This window comes from Oreochromis niloticus, linkage group LG1 (assembly GCF_001858045.2).
Source record: "Oreochromis niloticus isolate F11D_XX linkage group LG1, O_niloticus_UMD_NMBU, whole genome shotgun sequence".
Taxonomy (NCBI): domain Eukaryota; kingdom Metazoa; phylum Chordata; class Actinopteri; order Cichliformes; family Cichlidae; genus Oreochromis; species Oreochromis niloticus.
In genome coordinates this window covers 3,034,481-3,052,788 of record NC_031965.2, presented here as the reverse complement: position 1 = coordinate 3,052,788, position 18,308 = coordinate 3,034,481, and the positions used below count along the sequence as shown (strand labels likewise).

Here is an 18,308-nt window from a genome sequence, read left to right as displayed (position 1 = left end):
AGTTATGAAAAGCTCTGTACTAATATGCTGTTCTTACCATGTAACTACAGAGTAACAGTCAGGATGTGGACTGTATTTCACTATCCTAATGACACAGTGCTAATCACACTGGCTGTATTAAAAAATACCCCAAATTCTCAACTTTCTTAACCTGTCATTAAAAAGAACTCTAATCTGGCAACATTAGGAGCGTGACATGGTATAATACCAGAGAAGCTGTGAAATCCAGTTATAAACACTGGGAGACAAAAATCACTTTTAATAGAACAGAGTTACTAAAATACTACAACATGCCAGATCAGACCACTGAATGTAATTATGTGAGAAATCATCACTAATGACTAGTTTACCTGTTTGTCATCTACCAAAAAATAAACAAAAATAAAAATCTCCACATAATTACAGTAGTTAGCATGTACTGTAATAAATCACACTGATGGATAATGATAATGATAATAATACAATATGAATAAATAAACCTTCCGTGTTGCCTTCATTGGTACACTGCTGGTGAAATGAACTAAATACAGCACTTTAAGTACGAAAAACATTTCAAAGTGTGAAATAGCTTAACATATAGCCATGATAAATGTATATACTCTACACTAATGCTATACAAACGCCATTTGCATTTTAGATTTTAAGAACTTTTTTAAAATGGCCTGGCCTGTATTTATATAGCGCTTTAATAGTCCCTAAGGACCCCAAAGCGCTTTACATATCCAGTCATTCACCCATTCACACACACATTCACACACTGGTGATGGCAGCTACATCGTAGCCACAGCCACCCTGGGGCGCACTGACAGAGGCGAGGCTGCCGGACACTGGCGCCACCGGGCCCTCTGACCACCACCAGTAGGCAACGGGTGAAGTGTCTTGCCCAAGGACACAACGACTGAGACTGTCCAAGCCGGGGCTCGAACCAGCAACCTTTTGATTACAAGGCGAACTCCCAACTCTTGAGCCACGATCGCTTGATCAAATTCAATTCAAATTCAAATTCAATTTTTAAAATTGAATTTGATCAAGAAAAGTACACAGGGGGTAAACACTGGTTAAAAGGAACTTTCTTTGGCTAATTGTTACCACAGAAAATAGTGCTAAATATCTATTGTTAGGTTAATCAGGGGTTCATTTATTTATTTAATCTGACTGTGCGAATGTAAGAAAATCCAGCAGTTGTTTTATGCCGAGGACTGAGTGCTTTTAATTCTTCCTAGAATTTGTTTAGCATGTTTGCTGCATAAATAAAGCTGTACTTTAAACTAGAGTACATTGGTTTAATATGTAAACCAGAAAATACATTTTTATCTGTCTGAAAACTGACATTTTTGCAAAAAAACATAAAAAACTGTCTTGTTTCAGGAATCAGTCAGACGCCTTCAGTCTCGTCTTCATAACTAAAAAAACACAACAATTGCATTGAGTTTTTCCTTTCCAGTCACCTTTCTCACTCACTATGTGTTAATAGACCTCTCTGCATCGAATCATATCTGTTATTAATCTCTGTCTCTCTTCCACAGCATGTCTTTATCCTGTCTTCCTTCTTTCACCCCAACCGGTCGCAGCAGATGGCCCCGCCCCTCCCTGAGCCTGGTTCTGCCGGAGGTTTCTTCCTGTTAAAAGGGAGTTTTTCCTTCCCACTGTCGCCAAAGTGCTTGCTCATAGGGGGTCATATGATTGTTGGGTTTTTCTCTGTACCTATGAAGCGCCTTGAGGCGACTTTTGTTGTGATTTGGCGCTATATAAATAAAATTGAATTGAACTGAATTATTACTTACATTTTCTCTGTGATTATTTGTAAAATGACTGCATTGTGGAAAACGACCAGGTTTCTTGTTCATTGTTGAAACTGAAAATCGCATTGAAAAAAAATCTTAATTTCTTATTTGATTTCAAACAGTTTGGGCAGCAATAAACTGACTTCACTGTGGGATCTTTGTGCACATAAAAATAAGCCCTGATGCATAAACATCAAGTCCCTTCTGCCCTGCATGACTTTTGCCAGCTGACAGTAGAAGTCTGTTTTCCTGCAGCACAGACCCTGCTGTGTGTCAGCCAGCTCTGAGGTTTTTGGAAGGATTTATAAAATTACTTTTTCAGGGCTTTGGCAAAAACTGACTTGTGTTGAGGTGCAGTTTAGGATGGAGCGTGGAAGCAAAAGGACAGCGTCCCCTAAACTAAAACCTGCAGCAAAAGTGAGAATAGATAAGCTTAAAGTGGTTGAGGTGTGCGTGTGGATGTTTGTGGATTTTTAAAAAAATGTTTTGTGTGTTTGCTCAATGTATGCACCCTCTGGGATTATCACACTGTGGCAGCGGGTGGTCTAATATGCCCATCTGTCAATCATTCTTACATAAGCTTACTGCTGTATGGAGAGGAGAAATACAACGGGTATCTTCCACAGACACCCTCACAATACTTTGTGTAGTTTTTGTCATTTTTAGAGTCAGTTCAAAAGAGAACATAACCCGTGGTGAGAAACATTTTCCAGTATTAACACACTGTGCTCGTTTAGTCTTGAGTAACTTGACTGCGTAGCTGAGACTGCTAAGTATTGTCTTTAATACCAGTAAAAATCAATTGTACTGTGCAAACGTCTTGTACCACACATCATTTCTTTATATTCGGCTCCAAGGAGCTTTCTTGTAATGTTTAAAGTGGACTTGAGCTCAGTTTTTCATTATATATTGTTGGATTTCTCCCCTTTCAGTCCAGTCCTTGTACCTGACCATTTTCAGAGGAATGCTTGAAAAGGCTTCTAACTTAAGGGATGAACCACTGTGCACATAACAGTTTGGTAAAAAAAACAATTTTTCAGTCACATATTTAGGCAATAGCCATCTATCTATACATACATAATTTGTTATGTTGTTTCTTTATTGATATGAAAAAATGACAGATTGTTCGAGTTTTACCGGCATAAAACAAGAACTGCAGTGATAATCAGTGGAGCAGGTCTTATGGAGTGATGAATCAATATGAATAGACGAGAGAGGTACAGCAGAAAGTGTCTACAGCCATCTGACAACATGGTGGAAACTCTTTCATGTTCTGGGAGCTGCATTTTAGTCAGTGGTGTTTGGGAAATAGACAGAATTATGAACACCAGGAAGTGCAGTCAGATTTCGATCTACCATGTAATACCATCTGAAAAGCATCTGATTGGTAACAGCTTGATTTTTCACTATGACATTAATCCCAAACACAGTGCCGATGCAGTAAAAGCAGACCTGGACAGAAAAACACACAGCTGCACACAGACTGCATCCCCCCAGAGCCTGGACCTTATAATTTTGAAGCAGTGTGGAATTACGAAGACAGAAAGTGGAACAAAAGGCAGCAAACATCCAAAGAAGAGCTTTGAAATATCCTTCAAGAAGCCTGGACAACTATCTGAAGACTGTTTAAAGAAAGCTTGCCTAAAGAGAGTTCAGGCTGTGCTGGTGTTTGTCAGTTAACTGGGATCTGTGGTGTCCTGTGTTGATGTGAATCACATTGAACATCTGCTTACACAGTGCAGAAACAATACCAGCTGATGTGCGTCGTGTCCCTGATGTTTGGAAACGTATCCAGTGTCAGGGAGACAAACCTCTCCTTTCAGACACAGTCACACAGAGTCTCTGTCCGTTCCAGCTGCAACTCCTGTGGTTGTGCTGAGTCCAGTAACGGAGGACATGACATCAGCTGAAGTGACTTCCCAGTTTTTTTCTAAATTAGAGAATCAACAGCAGAATTCACCTTGTAGATCATTCAGTGATTTGCTGTATTTTTTCACAAGTTGAGGGGCTTTCTTCAGCGTTGCCAGTGTTAAAGTCACTTTGGCTTTGAAGGATTTTACACTTGTATGCATTTCATTCACAACTGGATCTTTTCCTTGTAGCTGCATGCATAAGACATTTATATGTGTCAACACATATGCCCACAGTGAAAGCAAAATCACAAAGCCAGTCTGTGTTGCTCTGCATAGAAAGACTGTCAACTTTTCCCATTAAGTCCAAAACTGAGCCCCTTTCAGCTCCCACACTCACTGACAAACTGCTCTCTAACTTAACCAGCAGGCGTTAGAGTGGTAAAGTAAGTCGTGGTGGTCAGTTTCTCGAAGGAATTTAATGAACTGACGACTGTTAAGTCCACTCTATTTGCTACATGATCAAGCTGCAATTTAGACTTTCAGAGGACTTCCTGGTGGATTATACAGTGCAGGAAATTGTTTTCTGTCTTTTGACAGGAGAGACTAGCTGACGAGACAAAGACCAAGTTTAAATGATGTCAGTACATCCAGAGCAACAATATCATGGACTGACTTCATTTTAATAATACACTGAATAAAAACCTGTCGACAGTGTTGCCAGTACAGCCTTTGAACAACAGGCATTTTTATTCTTGGTAAAATATCAAGTATCTATGGAAACTGTAAAGATTGACCCGACACTCTGGTATGCTGTATGCTTGCGAGCTGTTTATTGAAGCACCACACACATGTGGCTCTATGTTTCAGCACACACACTCTCCTCTGGTCTCCGCCTTCACTATATATAAAGGGAGAAACCTCATTAAGTAAATCACCGCCACCTCTCCCTCCAGCCTCCTTGGCACCGCCCCTCCGAGCTCACCGCCCCACTCCTCCCCTGCAGCTCAGCCAGGGACCACACCTCCGCCACAGGAACAATTCTATAAAAAAATCTATAATAACTTGTTAACTATGATTTGGTAATTCATTCATTTGTCATTTGTTAATTGTTTATTTGAAAAGTTTCCGTCTGTATTTGGAATTTATCAGAGTACAGAAACAGCACTTGTGAAGATTCAAAATGATCTTCTTATAGCCTCTAAACATTTTAGCACAAGTTTACTATGAGGTTCCACAGGGTTCTGTGGTCTACTCACACTACACATGCTTACCTTCGGCACTATTATTAGAAAGCATACAGTTTCATTGCTGTGCAGATGATACCCACCTTTATCGACCAGTGAAGTCAGACGACACACACCAACTAGTTAAACTGTAGGAATGTCTTAAAGACACGAATGCCTTCAATGCCCATATTAAACAAATAGGACTGGTTTCCTGCATTTGTGCATCTTTTTATGCATTTCTTGCTTTTAGGCTGGACAACTGTAATTAATTTTTTACCATCACTTCATGGGCATTTATGCCTTTACTGGATAGTTTAGGGGTGAAGATAAACTGGAAAGTGTGTAAAGAAACAGCAACGGGCTGCAGGTTGGACTAGAACCTGTGCTGCTGCGCTACGGCCATGTGGCATATGGTTGCTACTCAACCACTGAGCTAAACCAGCATCCTATTGTAACTCATTATTATCAGGTTCTAAAAGCTGCCTGTACAGCCTTCAGTTTATCCAAAATGCTGTAGCAAGAGACCGAGAGAGCCCATTTATCACATACTGGCTTCCCTGTTAAATCCAGAATCCAATTTAAACTCCTTCTCCTCAAATCCAAGGTCTCGAATAATCATTAAAAGAAGTATGCTTTCAGGCCTCTCCTCTGTGCACCCAGCTCCCAGTTTGGATTTGGGAAATAAAAAGCCCCTCTAATTTTAAGAATATGCTTAAAGCTTTTCTTCAAAAAAAACAAAACAACTTATGGCTAGGGTTTGATCTGGTGACCCTGATCTCTCCCTGAGTTATGCTGCAATAGGTCTGGAGGCTTTACTCTCTGTCAGCACTGTTTATACACCAATTTGCACTTAATCATCAAAAGCTTAATCCATCACAGTACCTCAGACTAACCTGCACACAAACGATTTGTGCGCTTGCTGATACTCGTTGAGCCGATAGAAATGTTGCATTTGAAATGTCCTGCCACTTAAAAAAACATTACCTCCCTGGTACTTGCTCCTCTTCTGTAGGAATAGCTAGATGCCGAAGTACTGTGAACACAACTCAATGTATGCAACAATCTGCACTCGTTCATGAACTCAAACAAAGAAAAAAAGCCACCCCACTTCAACTCCTGACTGGTGCTATAAATGATGTATACCTGTTTGAAAATAAAAGGAGTAGAAAGTACAGATATTTGTGTGAAAATGTAGGAGTAAAAGTAAAATGTTTTCACAGTAATACAGTAAGGAAGGATTTGTACTTCACCTTTGGTTATTATTAATCTCTGTCTCCAAAGTGTCTTTTCTCTTGTCTCCTTTCCCTCACTGGTTCTTCTGAGGTTTCTTCCCATAAAAACAGACTTTTCTTTCCTACTGTTGCCAAGTGCTTGCTCACAGGGGGGCATTTGACTGCTGTTTTTTCTCTGTATTATTTTAGGGCAGGGATGTCAAAGATAAGGCCTGGGGGCCAGGATAAGACCGGCAAAAACTCCAATCCAAATTAAAATGAAGGAAGACATTTTTGACTTTTAACTGCATTTTCACAAGTTTTACAAAAACCCACCCCGTGGTTATTCACAATACAGCAAAATAATTAAATGATAGATTTGTCTAATTTTACACATTTAATTCTTATAGTTTAAGACCAAAGCGTCAAAGCATGACGCTTTGGTCTTAAACTATTTTAAGAGCTGCTTTTCTTTCATTGGAAACATTTCTTTATCTTTGTGGGAACGGCAAACACACAATTATCATATAAATGATGTATTTAGGTTAACACATCATCAGTTAACAAGTGGATATTATTTGTTGACGTAAAAGGAACTATCCAATTAATTATTAATTACATTTATTAACTTCAAAAATAGCCATCATCAGTTGGTATGTAATTAAAGATGCAAGCAATTTCTGTTTAACTTTATAGAAGTAGGCACCAGCCAGCTGACCTCCAGTGTTGTGAGCATATTTGATTCTCTTTTTAGATATTTTTATGCACAGAGTTATATGTCAAACACACATTCATGCTTGTGAACCACATAAGGTATGCCAGGCCACATACAATATGTAAATGGCTGTCAGTGTCCCTGAGAAACCTCTTTCTTTTTCCTCCAGCAATCACATCGTGCCCTACTTCACAGTCTCTGCACAGGAGTCCATCGAAAAATGTGCTTCACGCGTAAGATCATTCATTGTGCCTGAGAACTCGAAGTTCGATTCTTCACCTCTCTTGATCAGAATAAACCTCGAGCAAGCAGATTGGTTTACTGATGAACCTCTTATCTACCTTAAGATTATATTATGCAGCAATGGTGATCACTTATTTTCCCTGTCATGCATTTAACCTGCATTTATCAGGCACTAACACTCTTATTGTCACGGTCCTTGGGTTTAGTGATTCCTTTTGGTTTTCAGGATCACTTGCATTTAAATTTTGTCTCATTTGTAACATTAAGGCTGCTATTTTCCTTTATGTCTTTTATTATATCCTCTGTTTGTTATGTAACATTTAGTTATGTTCTTTGATTTCTTTCCCATCCATAGCCCCGTGTCTGTCCTGTCTCTGTGGTTGTCGTGTTTCCACTTTGGCCATTCTGTACCTTCTGTCTTGACTCTCTGTTTATCATCTGTCTCTGTTTGTATGTCTTGGTCTGTGTCTCAGTGGGTTAATTCCTGCTTTATTGTGATAGCCTCCTGTACTGTGTGTGCTGTGTTGAGTTTAATTCCCCTTGTTCCCGCTGTGTTTTCCTCTGTTCTGTACATCCTCACCACAAGATGTGTGTGTTTTCTTGCTGTGTGTTTCCTGTTTGCTCCCCTCTCACTCAGCAAATATGTTGTTTTTGCCTCCCTTAGATAAACCAGAAATAAAGCTGTGATTTTGAGTTCAGGTCCTGTCTCTGCAGTCCTGCACTGCAGTCCAGATCCTTTCACGTTGCTGATCTGTGACACTTAGCATTCTTGCATGCGTTCTAGCAAATGTGGTATGCAGGGTAGCTTCATCCACACAACTAATGCTGATTACAAACTGAATATGAATGTATGGTGTGAAAATGAAAATGATTGTCAAGAATCCATTTCTAAGAAAATGCTGCCAAGCTACCAAATTATATAAGAAATGAACTGAAAATCAGGCAATCAGCAACAGGTTTGATGGAGTGATTAATCCAGATGGAATTATCGATTAAAATTATCTACAGTCGTGTTTTGTGGCTGTTTCAGTCAGTGTTGTTGGGGATCTTGAGAAAATTGATGGAACTCTGAACATAGACGATCAGATGTTGGTTCACATCCAGTACCAGTAAAAATGTCTCATGGCAACATCTTCATCAGTCAGTATGAAAGTGGTGCCAAATACAGTGCTGTAGGTGTGATTGCTGTCAACGTGAATTATAATCTTACCAAATCTTTGTTTATCCTTAGCCAGCAGTTTCAGGGTTCCTTCAATGTACTGCTACCCCTGGAAGATGATTAGCATGGTTCTGTGTCTAGCTTCATGTTTCTCAGAATAGAATCACCAATAACCAGTATAACCACTAATGACTGTTTGCCTTCGCAGGTGTGCCACAGAGTGGGCTATACCAGGGTCTTCTGTTTAGAGCTACACTTTCTCCTCACGGTCACCCAGCCAGGCCGATTTCCCCAATCTGCTGGGGAACAGCTAATGGTGGCTAAGCTACCTTTGCCCACACAACTACAGGGGCCTAGCTAACTAAAGGCTATTCCAGAGCTACATTTTTTGTACAGGTATCAATATTACTAAAGTAGGTTAAGGAACATCTAGACATTTGACACATCCAACAGGTAAATGTGGGAAGGGTGAATAAAGAACCCAAGCTAGTAGTGATTCATTCAGAAAAACACTATTGTGCAGTGATCCAGTAACAAAATGTAATTTGGTATGGGTGGCTACGTCATTTTTTTAAATGTCTTTTTATGAGATGTAAATGTGTCAGTTGTTTGAAATAATCACATTTTAAATGCTTTTGTCATTTAATGTCAGTTAATAATTTACCTTTGTGCATAATATTTTAAAACACTATGTCAGATAAACTTGGTGACTCTGAACATTTCAGGGTCTTTGGCCTTTGTTTCTATTCATTTGCCCCAGTTTTTAGTCAAGCCTCAACAATACAGTGAAATATGGAGAAAAATGACGTAACACGGTGGCAGATTTGTGTAGCTGAACTGTTACATCATTTGCACCGAGTAAGCAAGAAAATCTGTAAAAGCCACAGGGCTGCTTCTGAATCTAACACACACACACACACACACACACACACACACACACACACACACACAGGCAGTCTCTGTGATCAACATTAAAATGCACTAAATCTGCATATAGCCAGCAAGCGACTCAACATGATACAAGCTGTGCCAGGCAAAACAGGGAGAGCTGGGCTCTGAGTGGGCTCCAAGTGTGTGTGTGTGTGTTTTAAGTCAAAGAACTTGGGATTAGAGGTTAAGGGAGTGAAAGATGGGAATCAAGGATGTGAGTAAAGGATGGAAGCAAAAGATGGGAAGAGTGGGTGTGGCACCAACCTCTGCAGCAGGCTGAACCCATGGTATCCAATCCAGATGTCCCATCCCAAAGTCCACAGCTCAAGTGTCCCCCAGGGGTTGAAAACAGATAAATACACACCCGAAATCTGAGGTTGACTGACTGGCCAATCCTAGCTACCACTCATAGATGTAGTTGAGCGCTTAAGGTTGAGTAAGAAATGGTGTGAATGAAGGGGGAGAGGGAGGGCGTGGTGGGGAGGTAGCAGATGTCAACAGTGCTGAGGTTCTTTGGGGGTAATCCCGCTTCGCTGCCGTGTTTCATTTAGGCCTTCACCGGGTCGCTGCTGTGCTCCGGCTGCTCACTGATGGGTGGCATCCATGAGAAGAGGTCAACAATCGCAGGATTACATCTTTAGATTAGATTAGATTTCTCTCTCTCTTCATTCATCTGCCTCTCAACCTCATTTTTCCCTGTCCTCTGTTGTATTTTTATTTATTTATTTTTTGGTTTGTTTGTTCATCTTTTCTCATTTTCTCTAAGGCCCGTTAATCCCTGAGCTATCTGTGCGCTGCACAAACTACTCTAAAGACCAGAGTCACTATCCAAGTGATGCTTAGTGCTCATTTCAGTTGTTGATTTTAACCTCATAGCATCCACCCCGTCACCACAACTGTACAGGGTTTGGTTTAACCAGAGAAACAGTTTAAGAAACTAAGTTAATTTTTTTTTTTTAATTTTCAGCTTGGGTGTTCCAAACAGGCAAAAACTCTATCAAAGAAGCTGACCTTAACCAAACCATAACCCCAGCCACAGATGGGCCACCAGAGACATTGCAGGTTAAGATATGATTAAATATATGTTGAATCTGTAAATGATTTGTGGTTGTTTGCTTCACTTGAAAAGTGAAAATGTCACTTTATCAGGTGTTAAACTGAAGCAGAGTCTGTTGCTTTCACCAATCTGCCGCTCCAGCGTGGCAACTAAGCAACAAAGGTAATAAATAGCAAGATGGAAAAAAAACATGGAATTTGTTCAAAAAATACTTCTTATCATGTTTGAATGTTCGTGAAAAATTGTTCTCATCCTTCATCTTCTCACCTCCCTCACACATGAACGCACACACACACACACACACACACACACACACACACAGAGAAATAATGCTATGCCTTTTACACTACATATCTATCTCTATGAAGGCATTTTATGTAATTCAACCTTATCAAGCATTCCAGGCTAAGGATCGCTGCTATATTTGGGTTTGCACAAAGTGAAGGCTCACTCAGCTTTAATATTTTATGTGTGAAAGCACATCGACATTCACTTATGTTGGAATAAATCATTTCCAAAATCAATGTGACAGCAGTGGCTCATTGTGCTGTGACAGTGCATGTAAATATGAACAATACCCCTCCATTGTTTTCTCTTATAGTAAACTCTGAATTTGTACATGTCAGATCATGCTGGGGTCATCACTGGTCCAGTTTTTGAGTTTGTTATAGACTTTCGGTTTGTTCTTTGAGGTAACTTATGTTCTGCTGCTGTTTCAGTTAATCTTGAGGTCTTTTTTTCCTTGTGCCTCTCAGTTTTCATTATTTATATTCCTACTTTTTAATTTCTTGTTTTATTATGTGAGTGGCCCTCTTGTGTCCAGTCTGTCCCAGTCTTGTCTCCGTGTTATCCTTTGTCTCTCTGGTCATGCTCCCGTGTCTGTCTGGTCTCTCTGTATTCTGTTTCAGTGATGTCAACTCACACACTCCAGTAACACACACTCCAGAGCAGTTCGTTTATGGTGTGAATCCGACCTCAACCCTAACCAATTATAGAGCTGCTTTTCTTCTAAATGTGGTGAGGTACTCTAGATGTGCAAAGGTCTGTACGAGCTAGCAGCTAGCCATGAAAACAACTTAATTTCTCGGTGCTCTCCAAAAGTCTAGGACACACCACCTTTTTCCTGTGTTTACTTTTGTTGCTCTCAACCGAGACACATCTGGCCAGTGAACATTCTCACATGGTTTGTAGTGACACATTGTGTCTCTGCTTCCCTTAGTCACCCTCCTGCATCTCCCTCTGTTCTTTGTTGTGTTGTCCCTCATGGTGTGTGTAGTCTCTGTCTGCTTGGTCCTGCCCAGCTTTACCTGTTGTGTTTTGTTGCCTTTTTACCAGCAATAACGCTTTGGTTTTTGGTTTTACAGTCTTTCTGCTAAGTCCTGCGTTCCCGGTCCACTCCCTCCTGCCACTGTAATGTCTTGGACTCTTGCCTCAATAGACGTTCAGTGTGAGGATTTTATCCAACACTAATGACTTAATATGCTCACTCCAGTAGATCATGCAATTTCCCCATGTAAACCAGCAGCAGCTTCCGGTCCAGGTTTTTCTTCCTCAGGATATGGAGGAAGTGCAGCCAATGCTGGGCCTTCTTTACCAGGGTGATGGTGTTGTGTGTCAAGGTGAGATCAATGGAGATGTGGGTGTCCGGAAACCTGAGGGTGGAGACAGATTCCACCCATTCTCCATTTATAATTAGAGGGGAGTGGACCTGTCTGTGTCTCCTGAGGTCCACAACGAGTTCTTTTGTTTTAAGGACGTTCAGCGTCAGGCTATTTTCTGAGCACCAGCAGGACAAATTCTCTACTATGCTGTCTCACGGTGATGTCATCGACATACTTGATGAAGGTGGTGGGGGGGTGTGAAGGTGGTCCAGTTTGGTCGTGAAAAGTCTGGGATTCTGGTGCTGAATGCTGAGTTGTAGTCCATGAAGAACCTCCTCACGCAGCTCTTCCTGTTCTCCAGGTGGTTCAGCGCTCTTACTATCTGCTCTTAGCACTTAATGACTACAGACACGAGGGCTATAGATTGATAGTCATTGATGCTGCCTATATCAGTCTTTTTGGGTATGGGAATGATGGCAGAGGCTTTCAGACAGGTGAGAATGGTGGCATGAGTCAGGGGGAGGTTGAACAGCCTGGTGAGGATCCCTGCCAGCTGTTCAACGCAGGCTTCAACCACAGCTCCTGGGAGGCCGTCAGGGTCGGCAGCGCTCCTAGGGTTCACCGCTCTCATTGTTTCCACCCACTTCCCATCTCCAGTAGTTATTTAACATGTTGATGAGTGTGATTCATTTTCTGTGGTTTCTGGTCACCTCATCGCTACAAATCCTTTCCAGTGTGAACACAGCTTTAGGCTGTTACTCCCAGTGTTTTGTAATAGGTTTGGTGAAGTCTACTTTTCACTGTGACTATAATTTACCTACTTCTGCTTCTTTTGCAGAGGTTTATTTAAATATTTAACACAAAGTCTACATTTATGTTTGAGTTATTTTGAATTATTAGTTTTTTGATTATTTACTTGTTTGTTTATTTTTTTTGCATGATTTTTCATTTCACTATAATAAGCTGTAATAGTACCGCATTTGCTAATAAAATAAACTGGACACGTCATCTTGACTTTGAATGTAAAGCATATAATATTTGCATTAACATAAGCAATTTAAATGTGATATAGAAATGATGTCGTCTTTGTTTCTATAAAATTAAAAAAGCATGATAATCACCATATGTCTGCATCTGTCTGAGTAGGTGCATCAATCTTATTCGGAGAACACTGAGCTCATACAGATTGTCAGCTACCTCCACGATCAGAGTCGTACCGGTTTGTTTGCATTCAGAGACAGGATGTGCCGTAGCGGATGGTTTATTACCAGGACGTTTTTAGTGAGATTTTCACTCACTCTTTGTGGGAGAAAATTGTAGGCATAGCATTTGGGTTTTAGATGTCGCTATTAACCAGCAGCTCTTTTGAGCTCCATTAGTGGTCTAAATGCATCAGTTAGCTGAAGTACTTTACAAAGACAGCAAATCTGTAGCAATTACACCGCTATAGACACAGAGTAATGCCAGCATTGGAATTGATTTCAAAATCCTGCTCCTCACATACAATTTCTTGAATAATCAGGCCCCATCTTATCTTAATGACCTTGTAGTACCATATCACCCTATTAGAGCACTTCGCTCTCACACTGCAGGCCTACTTGTTGTTCCTAGAGTATTTAAAAGTAGAATGGGAGGCAGAGCCTTCAGTTTTCAGGCCCCTCTTCTGTGGAACCAGCTTCCAGTTTGGATTCAGGAGACAGACACTATCTCTACTTTTAAGATTAGGCTTCAAACTTTCCTTTTTGCTAAAGCATATAGTTAGGGCTGGACCAGGTGACCCTGAATCCTCCCTTAGTTATGCTGCAATAGACATAGGCTGCCGGGGATTCCCATGATGCATTGAGTTTTTCCTTTCCAGTCACCTTTCTCACTCACTATGTGTTAATAGACCTCTCTGCATCGAATCATATCTGTTATTAATCTCTGTCTCTCTTCCACAGCATGTCTTTATCCTGTCTTCCTTCTTTCACCCCAACCAATCACAGCAGATGGCCCCGTCCCTCCCTGAGCCTGGTTCTGCCAGAGGTTTCTTCCTGTTAAAAGGGAGTTTTTCCTTCCCACTGTCGCCAAAGTGCTTGCTCATAGGGGGTCATATGATTGTTGGGTTTTTCTCTGTATGTATTATTGTAGGGTCTACCTTACAATATAAAGCGCCTTGAGGCGACTGTTGTTGTGATTTGGCGCTATATAAATAAAATTGAATTGAATCTTAGAATAGTAAATGTATATTAAATAAAGAAATCTTACAAGCTAAAATAATCACAATCAGAGTAAAATAAAAGTTAAACCCATATACCGGGTTTATCAAATGCTCGCACACAGATTATTTAACACCTCTAACCTGACTACATTTGATCCAGGAACAGCTTCCCTGGACCAAAGTATTGATCATTTGTGTTGGCTCAAACGGCCCTGGATTGTCCTGACATAAACGTACACTTTCATCCCCTTGGCAGTGATCTTGTAATCCAGTGGAAAGGATTATTGCAATAAGTCATTTAGGAGGATCTAACCAAATGTGAGGATTTGAAATGTATCCCAAGAGAGATTCGGGAATATGCACTTGGTGGCTGAAGAAGAATAGATGCGGTTGGACAGAGGAGAAGAAAATATGCTTCTTTATTACTCACCTATATCAGACTCTTTATGGTTCTTGATGAGCTCAGCAAGCTCAAAGTTTCCAGCAATAATGGCGACCTGGTGAGAGAAACAGCCAAGCACAGACACGAGAGAGAGCGAGTGTGAGACGGAGAAAAAGAAACACAAGAATTCACACGTTGATTTATTTTAAACATAAGTAGCCTTTTGTGAACTGCTCTGAGAAACAAATCATGACAATGAAGCAACTACATGATGATAAACTAACTGACATTTTGGTCCTTTGTGAAAAAAGCAATGCAAATTAGCCATATGGTGTCATCTAAGGAGCTTTCTGATTGGTTAATGTTTTCTTTCCTTTCTTTTCCATTTGAAGGATAGATAAATAGTTCATTTATAAATATCTGTTTCTTCTTCTTCTTTTTATTCTCCAATAAATTATCAAATAATAAATTACTTTATGAACGACTAAACATAAGAATGCTTTATTTCAATGTGCATGACTGTCCTGGCCCTCCATGCAACATGAGGTTTTTACAGAATAATTCACAAGGGAACCACAGATGATTGTCTCTAAAAGCAAGACCACATAACAGAAGAAAAGTACAAAAGTGCAAGCAGGAAAAAGCTTTAATCACAATAATGGGTCTTTTTTCCCCTTCAAATTGGTAAGATCAAGCAGTGGGTTCTCCAAGCTGGAGAAGGCTGGAATCTACCTACCTATTACACACATACACTGATCAGACATAACATTGTGTCCATTGAAAGGAAATAACACTGATTACCTGTTTATTATGTCACCTGTTAGTAGTTAGGGTACTAACTACTAACTCAAGTGAAGATCTGTTCCCAAAGTTGATGTGTTAGAAGGAGGAAAACTGGGCAAGTTTGAGTTTGAGAAGGGTCAAATTGTGATGGCTAGACGACTAGATCAGAAAAGTGCAGATCTGTGGGGTGGTCCCGGTCTGCAGTGGATAGCATCTATAAAAAGTGGTCCAAGGAAGGAACAATGGTGAACCAGTGGCAGGGTCAAGGCTCGCTGATGCATGTGGTGAGCAAAGGCTGCCTGTGTGGTCGGATAAAACAGACGAGCAACTGTGGCTCAAATTACCTCAAAGTTAAAGCTCGTTCTGATAGAAAGATATGAGAAATCACCGTGGATTGGGGCTGCATAGCCGCAGCGCGGTCGGGGTGCCCATGCGACTGCACTCCAATGCTGAAAGCAGCAACAATGGGAGCATCACATATGAGCATCAGGACTGGACCATGGGGCAATGGAAGAAGGTGGCCGACTCTGATGAATCACGTTTTCTTTGACATTTTTTAGCTGGCCAGATGCATGTGCATCACTTACCTTGGGAACACCTGGCACCAGGATGCCCTGTTGGGAAACCTTGGGTCCTGACATCTATGCGGACGTTACTTTGACACCTACCATCTGCGTAAGCATTGTTGGAGACCATGTTGACCCTTTCACTGAAAAGGTATTCCCTGATGGCAGCATGTGTCCTGCCACAAAGCTAAAATACTTTGGCGATGGTTTGAAGAGTACAACAATGAGTTTGAGATGTTGACTTGACCTCCAAATTCCTCAGATCTCAATTTAATTGAGCATCAGATACCGGAGCACACCTTCAGTGGAGTCCATGCCTCCACGAGTCGAGGCCGGTTTGGCAGAAAAAGGGGGACGAACACAATATTAGGGAGGGGATCCTAATATTATGTCTGATCAGTGTACATACATATTTCACGTCAATATTCACTTAGCACCTGTCCACAAGTGACATGTTTGTGGTTCTCTTGATGCATTTACTGTTAAAAATGGAAAACTAAAGCTAAAGCTACAACTGAAATGAGACTTTTTTGAAATTTTATCATGTAAGGCACAAGCACTAGCTCCGTGAGTTGTCATTTCTGGTGATGAGATATCCTGGCCATAACTCTAGCTCTATTTGGGTGGGAAAAAAACCAAAAGGCTGACACCCAGTGTTAAAATATTGTGATTTTTAATTTTCTGACCATGTGAGAATTAAGTAGTTCTGTCAATCCAAAAACTAGATGGAAGCACTAACTCTAAAACTTCAGCATTCCTACTTAAGGTGGCTCAGAGCTCGGAGGGTTAAAAGAAAAAAATACTGATTGCACCATTACTCATGGAAATGGAAGGTAGAGGTTTGGAGAAGTGACGCGAACCACATATTGTAACATTTTTGTGTATTTATCTTAATTGCTTTAATGTTTAGATAATACAACAAACTGTCGAGCCCACAAATTAATATTGACCTTCATTTCTCAAACTGACAAATATGAAGTGTGATTGAAGGTTCTCAGAATTGATCCATAAAAATCAAACACCTTATCCAACTTACATTTGGCTGATCTTCCAGTCAATTTCAGGCATCTGCACAGATATCGGTTTCTGTTCACACTGGTCTTCAATAACTGTTCCTAACAAACTTTCTGACTTCAGTGGGAAATAGTCCTTCAGCTTAGTTACTCTTTAGGTTGTACAATCTCTTTTTCTTCTTCTGTTTTTTTGGTTTTCCCCCTTTGTCTTCTTAACTGACAGCATTTGACTCCTGCATTTTTGTTCTAGATACACTTTCCGTGGTTATGCGTACATAATGGTTCATTATTCAAAATTCAGAAATTTTAATTTAGGCATTGGAGCTGACAATTCTTGTTGTGCAAATGCCACTTACATACTTTTATTTAGACTGCCATCCTTCAAAGATAAATATTTCATTTGTTAATAATTAATGTTCATGTTGATATTTGGGGTCCTAACTTACCTACAATACTTTTCATTTCTTTTTAACCCTTATCTTATCAACGAGTAATTAACTGGTGACCCGGTGGATGGCATAACATCATGGTGTCTTGCACTATTTTCTTCTAATGTCTTGCTCTTATTCTTCGTATATTACAGTCACTTCAATCGTTCAAATCAGTGGACTTCATTACACAGACGTGTGATCTGTATGTGGCCACCAGAGGGCAGTAACGGGATTTCTTGCTGAGCTGGTTGAGCTGGTTAAACAGGTTGTTACACTGTCAGTGACCCAGATCGTGCTGCCTGTTATCGTGCTGTTGCGTACAGTCAGCTCTGCAGGCACAGTGAATGCTGAGTGTTACAGGTTTACAGTACGCCTGGAGTCAAGATCACGGCAGTAAAAATAGTCAGATTCATTTTCCCGCTGCACACACACACACACACACACACACACACACACACACACACACACACACACACACACACACACTTCATAGGAAGCCTAGAAGCATTATATAAGTGTGCCTCCTCTGATTCCCAGAGAACAAATATTCAGTAAAGAAGAGAGAGATAGAAGAGTGAGCATGTGTATTATCAAAGCATTGCTGGCTTAAGTAGTAAAGTGTGCTCCAGTTTTTGTTCTTCATATATATATGAATCAAAAAAGAGCATTTTTGAGACACACTTAGGAATTTCAAAAGGAAATGTTTTCCACCAGTTTGACTCCTTTTCACATTTCTGTTATCAACCTGCATTCAGATACAAAAAGGGAAAAAATGCTTGCTTTTAAATAAGATGTGAGTCACTGAATGTAAATTTAGGCTTATATTTTTGGTGACAAATGCGATGTTTCCTGTTAAGGAGATGGGGGAGGGGGTGCTGAATGCTGGCTGGATCGCCCACTCATTCTGAGGATCTCCCAGAGCGCATGCCACAAACTGTGACAAATCTATCAAAGCCTGTTCTTGAGGAGAAACTCTTATTGGATGGGAAGAGATGAGGCAAAGAAAAGAGATGAAAACGTCATTTCAACTATGACCTAGAATGAGGTAGCCAAACCTAATGTATTTGTAAGATGTTTGAAGCACTGAGACGTGTACTGCCTATCAGCAATGTAATAATAGGATAAAATATGCCCCCCCTAAAACCTCTGCCTTA

General features: G+C 40.4%; 1 protein-coding gene across 6 annotated transcripts in view; it reads right to left on the bottom strand.

The window, feature by feature from the left end:
* shank2b (SH3 and multiple ankyrin repeat domains 2b) overlaps positions 1-18,308 on the bottom strand; it is a 312,747-nt gene that overhangs the window by 132,551 nt on the left and 161,888 nt on the right. For all 6 annotated transcript variants that reach the window (XM_025908243.1, XM_019365700.2, XM_025908253.1 and 3 more), the window contains exon 10: positions 14,410-14,476. In XM_025908243.1, coding sequence (XP_025764028.1) covers positions 14,410-14,476 — 67 coding nt within the window. The remainder of the gene's footprint in view (positions 1-14,409; positions 14,477-18,308) is intronic.